Consider the following 12502-nt stretch of genomic DNA (forward strand, 5'->3'; position numbering starts at 1 on the left):
AACAACAGTTTTACAGCCATTAAATAACACATGTATACATTGTGGCATACATAAACATGTAGCTATAATGAAACAAACCTCAACAAAATAGTAACAAAAATGTGAAATGCTCACATTTAGCACTTGTTAGCAAATAAATACCCTTTTTATATTTAAACTTGCGTTAAAAAAAAATCCTCCAAGATTTAAGGAATTTAACTACAAAGTATTTAACAAAATGGTGTGTCAAATAAAAGTCACATTACACAAGCGATTTTTTTTTTTAAATAAAAAAGCTTTGCCTAGCATAATTATCTTTCAGTGTAACACTACATTACTGCACCTATAAATAGTAAAAAAACAACACAAATCACACAAGTTGTCTGTAACATAATGTAAACCTGTTGATCAGAAATGTAACACAAGAGAAAATACATTTCCAATGATGTGAACGATAAAGGATTTAAAAATAATTTTTAATTCAAATCACAGTACCTTGATAAATGGACAGTATGTTAATCTAGTAAGCTGAATTCGTGCGAAACACAAATAGTTCCAGCATTAACAGAAGACATCTCCGTTTTAAAGATAACTTTTCAGCATAAAAAATAATTAATTGATTTATCACCCACACACATAAGAAACGAAACAACCTTCATTGAATGAACTGGAAATCACTTGCACAGACTGAAATGGTGAGATCTATCATTATCTATTGAAGCAGGAGCCAGACAAAGAAACAGTTTTCATAATCAAAAAAGTACATGGCATCAATTTGAAAAGATTGGCAAGTTTTCACCAAACCTTAGTGACACAAAAAGTCTGTTATTTTTTTCTTTAAATTTTGTAGCACACTTTGGAAAAATAAATGCAAACCAATGTTTATCATTTTTCATTAATATCGTGTAAATCTCATAGTTTTTTATTATTATTACATGAATCGGAATACTGAATCACTAAGTGTGATTGGCCGCTAACTGACTATATATTATTATAATATAATTATAAATTTATTATAAATCTATTTATTTTAGCATGATTGCATCGAAAGCTTCAGGCTTATTGAAATGATCTAGAGTCCCTTTTCTGGTTAGAACCAGTACTTGGTGTCTATGGGGGAGATCTTAAGAACGCTCCCACTGAAGGGATCAAACCCGTGACCTCTCAGTCCCTAGGCTGAGACCATATGCACTGACAAACAGCATTATACAATCTAATAAGGCAATTAACTGATTTTAATTACCAGATTATCAAATTGCAGCATCCAATGGCAGACAATTCAGGTAAGGAAAAATAAATTCCAGCATTATAAAAATATCATCTGCCATCAACTGACTGTTAGGGTAATGCTATCCAATTCCTGCATAATACCGTTATTAACTATTCAGGTCTTGATTTTTCTTCAGAGCCACTCACCCTGCAGTAGGCCTGACAATCCACTCGTCCTTCACTTTACTGAATTCACACATCATACAGAGTTATCGGCCACTAATTGACTATTTGGGTCAAGAGTCATGCAGTGACATTGGCAACCAGTTACTGGGCACTCTTTGTGGTCTCTGAACCAGTCAGTAATGTGGCCAGAATGGCCGCCATGACGACACGTCTGGCACCAGGCAAACCAGTTATCAAATGATGATAGCTTGACTTACAGCAAGAACTGTTCAGTTTTTCTGATTTTGTGTTAAACAATATAAGTGCAATACTAGAATACAATTTAATGTAATATTTTTTTATGTCATTATTTTTACATTTATGATTTTGCTGACATGTCTGTGGACATGACATAATAAAACAAGATTCAGTGAAACAAAATACTATTTGTTATTACTTTTATTGACAAGTATTCAAACAACAGTTTTACAGCCATTAAATAACACATGTATACATTGTGGCATACATAAACATATAAACATGTAGCTAAAATGAAACAAACCTCAACAAAATAGTAACAAAAATGTGAAATACTCACATTCAGCAATTGTTAGCAAATAAATACCCTATTTATATTTAAACTTGCGTTAAACAAATTACCTCTAAGATTTAAGGAATTTAACAACAAAGTATTTAACAAAATGGTGTGTCATATAAAAGTCACATTACACAAGCGATTTTTTTTTTAAATAAAAAGCTTTGCCTAGCATAATTATCTTTCAGTGTAACACTACATTACTGCACCTATAAATTGTAAAAAAAAACACAAATCGCACAAGTTGTCTGTAACATAATGTTAACCTGTTGATCAGAAATGTAACACAACAGAAAATACATTTCCAATGATGTGAACGAAAAAGGATTTAAAAATAATTTTGAATTCAAATCACAGTACCTTGATAAATGGACAGTATGTTAATATAGTAAGCTGAATTCGTGCGAAACACAAATAGTTCCAGCATTATTAGAAGACGTCTCCGTTTTAAAGATAACTTTTCAGCATAAAAAATAATTAATTGATTTATCACCCACACACACAAGAAACAAAACAACCTTCATTGAATGAACTGGAAATCACTTGCACAGACTGAAATGGTGAGATCTATCATTATCTATTGAAGCAGGAGCCAGAAAAAGAAACAGTTTTCATAATCAAAAAAGTACATGGCATCAATTTGAAAAGATTGGCAAGTTTTCACCAAACCTTAGTGACACAAAAAGTCTGTTATTTTTTTCTTTAAATTTTGTAGCACACTTTGAAAAAATAAATGCAAACCAATGTTTATCATTTCATTAATATCATGTAAATCTCATAGTTTTTTATTATTATGACATGAATCGGAATACTGAATCACTAAGTGTGATTGGCCGCTAACTGACTATATATTATTATAATATAATTATAAATTTATTATAAATCTATTTATTTTAGCATGATTGCATCGAAAGCTTCAGGCTTATTGAAATGATCTAGAGTCCCTTTTCTGGTTAGAACCAGTACTTGGTGTCTATGGGGGAGATCTTAAGAACGCTCCCACTGAAGGGATCAAACCCGTGACCTCTCAGTCCCTAGGCTGAGACCATATGCACTGACAAACAGCATTATACAATCTAATAAGGCAATTAACTGATTTTAATTACCAGATTATCAAATTGCAGCGTCCAATGGCAGACAATTCAGGTAAGGAAAAATAAATTCCCGCATTATAAAAATGTCATCTGCCATCAATTGACTGTTAGGGTAATGCTATCCAATTCCTGCATAATACCGTCATTAACTATTCAGGCCTTGATTTTTCTTCAGAGCCACTCGCCCTGCAGTAGGCCTGACAATCCACTCGTCCTTCACTTTACTGAATTTCCACATCATACAGAGTTATCAGCCACTAATTGACTATTTGGGTCAAGAGTCATGCAGTGACATTGGCAACCAGTCACTGGGCACTCTTTGTGGTCTCTGAACCAGTCAGTAATGTGGCCAGAATGGCCGCCATGACGACACGTCTGGCACCAGGCAAACCAGTTATCAAATGATGATAGCTTGACTTCATATTCTGAAATAAAATTGAGAACCTGTAATATAACATTGAGAACATGTAATATAAAATTGAGAACCTGAATAATACAATTGAGAACATAACAAATAAAATTGAATACTTGCTTGTTTCCCCTTACATTTCCAAAAGATATAGGATAGGTTGGGCAGTGAAACTTAATATTTTTTGTTTACTTACTTTATGAAACGAAACAAGTTATTTCCCTTTTTAATAAGGATGTTCAATGACATAAACCTTCCATATCTCCATGCTACATTTTTTGTGTTGTTTGAACAACTTCATTCAATAAATATAGTAAAAATGATGGTTTTCTATAAGTTCATGCTAACTAAGGATCATTTTCCCACGAATTTTAAACATCAAAGAAATTAAGAAAAGTTCCTTTAAATTAAAATAGGGGAGTAAACATGACACACAACAAAACTTAATATTTGCCACTACCTTTCATGGCTACCATACCAGATTTGTTTCTGTGGATATTATTATAACTTCAGCAAAAATTTATGGTTTCTCTTCTGGGCATTGTGAGTGTGGGCCCAAGGGTTTGATACCCACCTGACTTCTCTTCCTGAAGATGGAGGTTTGACCCAGATGGTGTGGGCCCAAGGGTTTAAACTCACCTGACTTCTCTTCCTGAAGATGGAGGTTTGACCCAGACGGTGTTCCCAGATTGGTTAGACAGAGTGCGCAGCGTGGAAGAGGCTTCCGGCAGCCTGGGCATATTGTGTTCTGAAACAAGCAAATTAGTTGAATTGATATCTCCCGCCAATATACTTCTGGACACAAAAGTTTTCTGGACGGATAGACAACGCCTACGTGCATCATCCTCTTATCCATATATATACTCATACCAAGTTTCAATGAAATCTGCCAAAGCACTTCCAAGATATGGCTCCGGACACACACATAAGCTTTTTTTAAGATACAAAGGACCATAACTCCATTATTATCTGATGGTGTACAATGCCATTAGGGGTGCATCATCCTCTTATCCATATACATACTCATACCAAGTTTCAATGAAATCCGCAAAAGCACTTCCAAGATATGGCTCCGGACACAAAAAAGCATTTTTTCAAGATACAAAGGGCCAAAACTCCATTATTAACAGATGGTGTACACTGTACAATGCCATTTTGCGTGCATCATCCTCTTATCCATACATATACTTTTACTAAGTTTCAATGAAATCCGCCAAAGCACTTCCAAGATATGGCTCCGGACACAAAAGTGCTGGACGGACGGAAGGACGGACGGACGGACAACAACAATATCCCTCCGCCTATGGTAACAATCCGCTTCATTAACTTTCTAGTAGAGCCTCGTTCAGGGAACACTGGGGTTCATTCATGTGCATAAAGTGTTCTCCCAGATTAGCCTGTGAAGTCTGCACAGGCTGATCCATGACAACACTTACCGTCCAAACTGGATTTTTGCTGAGAAGAGACTTTTGTTAACAGCAGGAAGCGTTGTCCCTGATAAGCCTCTGCAGAATGAGCAGGCTCATCTGGGATAACACTTTACGCGCATGTATAGAGCCCAGTTTGTCCAAAAGGATGCTCATTTACTAGTAGGACAATACGCTATAATAACCCTATACCACTTAGATAGGTATTTTGACACATTTGTAGTCCCTTTAAAAGTTGAATTTAACTAAATACCCTATTACTAAATTAAAGTTTTAAAGGCTTCATTCGCAACCCTTAGATACTGATGAGCAGCAAACAGCATACAACCTGAACAGACAGCGATTTACTTGCAGGCTGTTCTGGTTTTATGCTGTTTGCATGCATATAGCCATTTTCACTTTGCTTCTGAGTGGGAAAGGGTTAAGTAGTATCTTCGAGTATTGTGATTCACCTCAGGGGAGGAAAAAGCCCTAACCCCTAACAGGGTTCCATTGAACACTTAATGTGTATATCAGGCCTTTTCCGCCCTATGCCACGGGCCCGAATATCAGCCCCATTTCCAATGCAAATCTGGTCGTTTTTTCCCAATTGAAAAATAAAATCCAAATTCAATAAAAATAAATAATAATAATTTTTTTTGTTTTTTTTAAACCTTTATATATATATAAGTTAACCTGATCCAGTGTAGAAAATAAAAAAAATATTCCATAATTAAATTATCTGTTGCCTTGAATTTGTTTTAAAAAGAGTAAAATATGTTAAATTGATTATGTAAGACTTTCCTTATTTTCCCCCAAATCCGGCGTATCTCGCGATTTTTTTCCCCTCAAAAAGGCAAGGCCCTTTCCCCACAATTAGATAATAATATGTTATCAAAATAGTTGTTATTTACCAGTTAACAGCTTATTTGAAATATAAGAAACACTATTTATATGCGATTATTTTTCCCAGTTTTGGGAATAATTTTTTTCCAAAAATGGGTTTTTTCACGATGCGAAATTCCCAAAATTCCTGTGCTGCGTTTTCCCAAAATGGAGCGGAAAAGGCCTGTATATAGTTCCATGAAATTTAATAATTTTTTGTAAAATAAGTTGGAGATTGAAAGGGAAGAAATTATCTGAAAGGAAAAGAAATCACACCCCTGTAATCATATTGGTGTCAATAATTGAAGGCAAGAGTCCCGTCAATTTCAAAGACGCAGAAGAGTAATAGATGGTTATGGTGGCTCCATTGCAATTGGAAGAGTCGGAGATAAAGTTCTAGGGGGAACATTCCAAAGTAGTGTGATACATATGAGCCATGGGAAAACTGGGCTAAATGCATGCGCCTAAAGTGTCCTCCAAGATTAGCCTGTGCAGTCCGCACAGGCTAATCAGGGACAACACTTTCCTCTTTAACTGAATTGTTTGCATTTAATGGCAGACACATCTTAACGAAAATCCAAACTAGGCAGAAAGTGTCTTCCCTGATTAGCCTGTGTAGTTTGCACAGGCTAATGTGGGCTGACAATTTAGCACATGTATTAAGCCCTGTTTTCCCAGATCAAGGCACATATGGTGAGATGACATGCAACCCTTTACCACTTAGATACGTATTTTGACATATTTGCAGTCCCTTAGAAAGTGACATTAATTTAAAAACCTTTCTCACTAAATTCAAGTTTTAAAAGCTTCATTTCCAACCTGTAGTCTAGTTACTGATGAGCGCAAACAGCATAAAACCTGTTCTGGTTTTATGCTGGTTGCAAAAGCCATTTTCCCTTTGCTTCTTATGAGTGAAAGGGTAGCCAAAACCATACAACTAACCTTTGGTTTGTTTCCGGGAGGTTGGTTGGTATTGTAAGAGCTAGTGCTGGATCGCAACCGTGACGCAACGATCCGGTTACATGCTATCGACTTCCCACAGTAGTTGCAGCTCACAAAGCACTGCCCTTGAACCCTGTTCTGATCGTTGGCTATGGCGTGTTGAATAATGTCAAACTTCGCCCTATGACATACAAATAATAAGTTTAGAATCTTTTCACAAGACTTTGCTCTTTAACTTACAAATATGTGCTGTATTTATTCATCAAACTTTGCCCTATGTCATAAAAATAATAAGTACAGTATCTATTCATTAAACTTAGCCCTATGACATACACATAATAAGTACTTTATCTATTAATTAAATTTAGCCCTTTGAGAAACAAATAATAAGTGCCAAATGTACTGTATTAATCAAATGTCTTGGTCCAATAACAAACAAATAATACGTACTGTATGACATGCAAATAATACCTTTAAAATCAATTCATTAAAATATGTTCAATGACATACAAATAATATGTATTGTATCTGTAACCCAGCCACAAAAATCCCCACCAACAATGGGGATTGTACTCGTGACATCTTGTTGCATGGCAAACACTCTACCATGTCGATTTAAAACCTAGCTTATATAGCTAGACAGTATAGTTCTTCTTATACCGAACCCTGCTACATATCTATTAATCAAACTTTGTCCTATGACATATAAATACTAAGTACTTTATCTATTCATAAAAGTTTGCCCTATGACATACAAACAATAAGTACTGTATCTATTTATCACATGCCATACCCTGTTTCCCATGTAATATAACCATTACGAATATTTTTAACTTACACATTTGTAACATACTTTTTAAGCGTTTTCATTGGCTTATTTTCGTTCGATTGACCAATGGCATTTTGTTATTTTACTGAAATGACATTGCAACGTCAAATGACATCAGGAAATGTAAACAACATTGGGGATTTATCATTATGTTTGCGTAAATATTTATTTAATTTGCTCATGTAAAAGCATATGATAAACAAGAGGGCCAAGATGGCCCTAGTTCGCTCACCTGAGAGGAGTCAGTTCATTCAATCTTTACCTTATGTAAAACTTGACCTAGATATTGACCAAACAAACATCCTGGTCAAGTTTCATCATTATTGAACCAAAACTCTGGCGTAGGGAGTGTTTTTGTTTTTGTAAGATTTGAAATGGTGACCTATCATCAAACTTGACCAAGATCTTTCAGCAACTTTAATAAAGAATGCTTGAGAAATGTGAATGCTAGAGTGTTTACAAACCAAATGTAGATGGACGGACAGCAGACAAAGACCAATCCTAAAACCTCACCTGAGCAATCAGGTGAGCTAAAAAGTGTGTTTCACCGATCTGAGCCATTTTCCAACTTGTCCAAGAAATCAATAAAACCAATGTATTGACTAAGTTTCATGATGATTAGGCAAAATATGTGACTTCCATAGTGTTCGATCACAAGGTTTCTCTCTATATAGTCAGATAAGGAAAACAGCCCCACCCCCTTGGCAGCCATGTTTATTGACCCATCAGGACCATTTGCAAACTCATCTGAGATATATATAAAACCAATCTTTTCACCCAGTTTTGTGATGATTGGTCAAAAAATGTGACTTCTAGAGTGTTCACAAGCTTTTTTTTACTATATAAATATAAGAAAACTGCCCCCCCCCCCCCCCCGGCAGACATGTAATTCAACTGACCGGAACCATTTTCCAACTCAACTCTCGTATCAAGGAAACAAATGTTTTGACCAAATTTCATGAAAATTGGGCAAAAAATGTGACTTCTAGAGTGTTCACATGTGTTCACTATATACATACAGAGAAAAATGACCCGCCCACTGGCGGCCATGTTTTTTCAACCATCTGGACCATTTTCGAACTCGTCCAACATATCAATAAAACCAATGTTTTGATTAACTTTCATGATGATTGGGCCAAAATTGTGACTTCTAGAGTGTTTACTAGGTTTCTCTATAGCCATGTAAGGAAAACTGCCCCGCCAACTGGCGGCCATGTTTTTCAACAGATTGGAACCACTTTTGAACTCAACCAACATATCATTAAGACAGACATTTAGACAAAGTTACATGAAGATTGGGCATTAAATGTAACTTCTACAGTGTTTACAAGCTTTTTCTTCTTTTTTTTTGACCTAGTGAACTAGTTTTTGACCCAGCATGACCCTGTTTCGAACTCAATCGAGATATCATTGGGACAAATCTTCTGACCATGTTTCATGAAGATCAGACAATAAATGTGGCCTCTAGAGTGTTTATGAACAAATGTGGACGGACAGACGACGGACAGACGGACGACGGACAAACACCAGTCACAAAAGCTCCCCTGAGCAATATGGTGAGCTAAACAAAACATCCAACCTCGAATAACAATTAACACATAAATGATACACAAATCTACACTGTATTATTATGAAAACATTAATAATCAAAGGGGAGTAACTACTGTAAACTTAAATACAATATTTAGAAGAGTTGTCTCGCATGCTACATGACCTTAATTCATGATTGTTTACAAGCCTTTTTACTATATAAATACAAGGGCTGTTTGTAAAACATGCATGCCCCCCATATGGGCTGTCCGTTGTAGTGGCAGCCATTGTGTGAATACGATTTTTGTCACTGTGACCTTGACCTTTGACCTAGTGACCTGAAAATCAATAGAGGTCATCTGCGGGTCACGATCAATGTACCTATGAAGTTACATGTTCCTAGGCAAAAGCGTTCTCGAGTTATCATCCGAAAATCATTTTACTATTTCGGGTCACCGTGACCTTGACCTTTGACCTTGTGATCTCAAAATCAATAGGGGTCATCTGCAAGTCATGATCAATCTACCTATGAAGTTTCATGATCCTAGGCGTATGCGTTCTTGACTTATCATCTGAAAACCATTTTACTATTTCGGGTCACCGTGACCTTGACCTTTGACCTAGTGACCTCAAAATCAATAGGGGTCATCTGCGAGTCATGATCAATCTACCCATGTAGTTTCATGATCCTAGGCATATGCGTTCTTGAGTTATCATCCGGAAACCATTTTACTATTTCGGGTCACCGTGACCTTGACCTTTGACCTAGTGACCTCAAAATCAATAGGGGTCATCTGCAAGTCATGATCAATCTACCCATGAAGTTTCATGATCCTAGGCGTATGCGTTCTTGAGTTATCATTCAAAAACCATTTTACTATTTCTGGTCACCGTGACCTTGACCTTTGACATAGTGACCTCAAAATCAATAGGGGTCATCTGCAAGTCATGATCAATATACCTATGAAGTTTCATGATCCTAGGCCCAAACGTTCTTGAGTTATCGTCTGACAACCACCTGGTGGACGGACTGACAGACAGACAGACCGACTGACCGACCAACCGACAGACCGAGCGACATGAGTAAAGCAATATACCCCCTCTTCTTTGAAGGGGGGCATAATAAGGAAAACTGCGCCGTCCCCCTGGCAACCATGTTTTTCAACGGACCAGAACCATTTTCAAACTTAACTCATGTATCTAGGAAACAAAAGTTCTAACAAAATTTCATGAAAATTGGGCCAAAAATGTGACTTTTAGAGTGTTGACATGTTGTTACTATATACATATAGAGAAAAATGCCCCGCCCACTGGCGGCCATGTTTTTCACAGATCTGGACCATTTTTGAACTCGTCAGAGAAATCAATAAAACCAATGTTTTGACCAACTTTCATGATGATTAGGCCAAAAATGTGACTTCCAGATGTTAACAAGGTTTCTCTATAGCCAAATAAGGAACCTGACCCACCCACTGGCGGCCATGTTTTTCAACGGACCGGAACCACTTTTGAACTCAACCAACATATCATTAAGACAAACATTTTGACAAAGTAACATGAAGATTGGGCATGAAATGTGACTTTACAGTTTTCACAAGTTTTTTCCTTTTTTTTTGACCTAGTGACCTAGTTTTTGACCCAGCACGACCCAGTTTCAAACTCGACCGAGATTTTATTGGGACGAAGCTTCTGACCAAGTTTCATGAAGATCAAACAATAAATGTACGACAGACAAAGACCGGTCACAAAAGCTCACCTGAGCAATCAGGTGAGCTAAAAAGATCTGACACTCGTCATTTTATACCATATTTTATTAAACTCGTCCAAGAAATTCGTTAGAAAGCTCGCCAAAGGCTCACTTACTAACAAAATTCCTGAACTGGTTTAATAAAATATGGTATGATATGACAACTCGTGCCAGATCCTATATCTATTAAATGTTGCCCCATGACATAAAAATAACAAGCAAATTCGTTGAATTGATATCCCCCGCCAATATGCTTCTGGACACAAAAGTGTTATATTTGACACTAAAAAGCATTTTTTCACGATACAAAGGGCCATAACTCTGTTATTATCAGATGGTTTACAATGAAAATTTGGCATGCATCATCCTATTATCCATATAAATAATCATACCAAGTTTCAATGAAATCCGCCAAAGCACTTCCAAGATATGGCTCCGGAAGGACAAACAGACGGAAAGACGGACGGAAGGACGGACGGACAACGCCAAAACAATATCCCTCTGCCTATGGCCAGGCATAATTAATACCATACCTATTCTATGTTTTTGGACACCTTCATGACACATGAAAAATCATTTGAGTGTTGTTTATGATAAAATTGCAGACGCTGTGTTTTAAGAAAGACTTTGATTCATTATTTTGGAGACTCTCATCTAAATATTTAGACGCAAAAAAACAATAATTACAAAAAATAGAAAAAAGATGGTATGATAATTTTTTGTCGGCTATTGAATGCCCAAAAACATAAATCATTGTCCTAAGACAAACACAATTATCCATTAAATTGTTGACGTGTATTAAGTTTATACACAGTTAATTAGTTAAAATTAAGTAATAACAAAATCCGAATAAATTACTAGTTATTTGAGCCATGTTATAGGAATACTCAGCTTCAGCACGTGCGCTATGTGTCCTACCAGCTAGCCTGTGCAGTTTGCACTGGCTTGCAAGTGGTGACACCTTCCGCCTACACTGGATAATTGTTTCCAAAAAGATTTAATTTTAATAAACAATTCCATAAAAGAAGAAAGTATCGTTCCTTATTAGCCTTTGTAGAATGCACAGTCCAATCTAGGACGACACTTAATGCACATGCGTTAAGCCCAGTTTTTTCATAACGAGGCCCATTATATGAATGAGCTTACCTGTGATGCCACATTTTCCATTGGTTGAGCAAATCTCTGTAGCTGAAAACCACAACCACACAATTTATAATAAGTGAAAACTAAAAAGTTAATTTGTTGTAGTTAGACAATCATTTACAGTTCAAAAGCATACAAAGTATGGTACAATGATAGAAACACAATGATAGAAAGACAAATTCAGTTGCCAAAAAGATGAGGGGGGTTATTGCAAGTCACTCAGTTTGAAGGGTGAAAACGAATTTTAAAGAAAGACATTTATAAGTCCCTATAATATGAAAGGTGGAAACAAATTTGTATAGCAAAGAAATTTCCAATCATTTTTCCAGTCATAATGTGTACCATATGACGCTGATTAACTGAAATATAGCAATGGAATGTCACTATATCACATTTTTTCCTACTAAGAAGGTGTTTTCTTTCCCTTCAAAATTGGGTCCGGTAATCGGCCCCATTCCCAATGGAAAATAGTATATATTTTTCCCAAATGGGAGCTAAAAATTCCCAATGGAAGGTTTCCCCCCCCCCCAAAAAAAATAATTCTTTTTCTTTTTTTAGATCTCAATATT

General features: G+C 36.1%; 1 protein-coding gene across 4 annotated transcripts in view; it reads right to left on the bottom strand.

Annotated features, from left to right (window-relative positions):
* The window catches only part of LOC127839209 (GATOR complex protein MIOS-like), a 47599-nt gene continuing 35097 nt past the window's right edge, over window positions 1-12502 (bottom strand). The window contains exons 22-26 of one of the 4 annotated variants that reach the window (XR_008030222.1): window positions 11937-11978; window positions 6685-6865; window positions 4091-4199; window positions 3200-3467; window positions 1-1367 (exon numbers count right to left, since the gene is read on the bottom strand). Coding sequence is in view for 1 of the 4 variants with exons in the window: in XM_052367482.1 (XP_052223442.1) it covers window positions 3280-3467; window positions 4091-4199; window positions 6685-6865; window positions 11937-11978 (520 nt within the window). In the remaining 3 variants the exon portion in view is untranslated. Of the gene's footprint in view, window positions 1368-1841; window positions 3468-4090; window positions 4200-6684; window positions 6866-11936; window positions 11979-12502 lie in introns of those variants that run through there. The other 3 variants (XR_008030223.1, XR_008030224.1, XM_052367482.1) reach the window with 3 other exon arrangements.

This window comes from Dreissena polymorpha, chromosome 7 (assembly GCF_020536995.1).
Source record: "Dreissena polymorpha isolate Duluth1 chromosome 7, UMN_Dpol_1.0, whole genome shotgun sequence".
NCBI lineage: Eukaryota > Metazoa > Mollusca > Bivalvia > Myida > Dreissenidae > Dreissena > Dreissena polymorpha.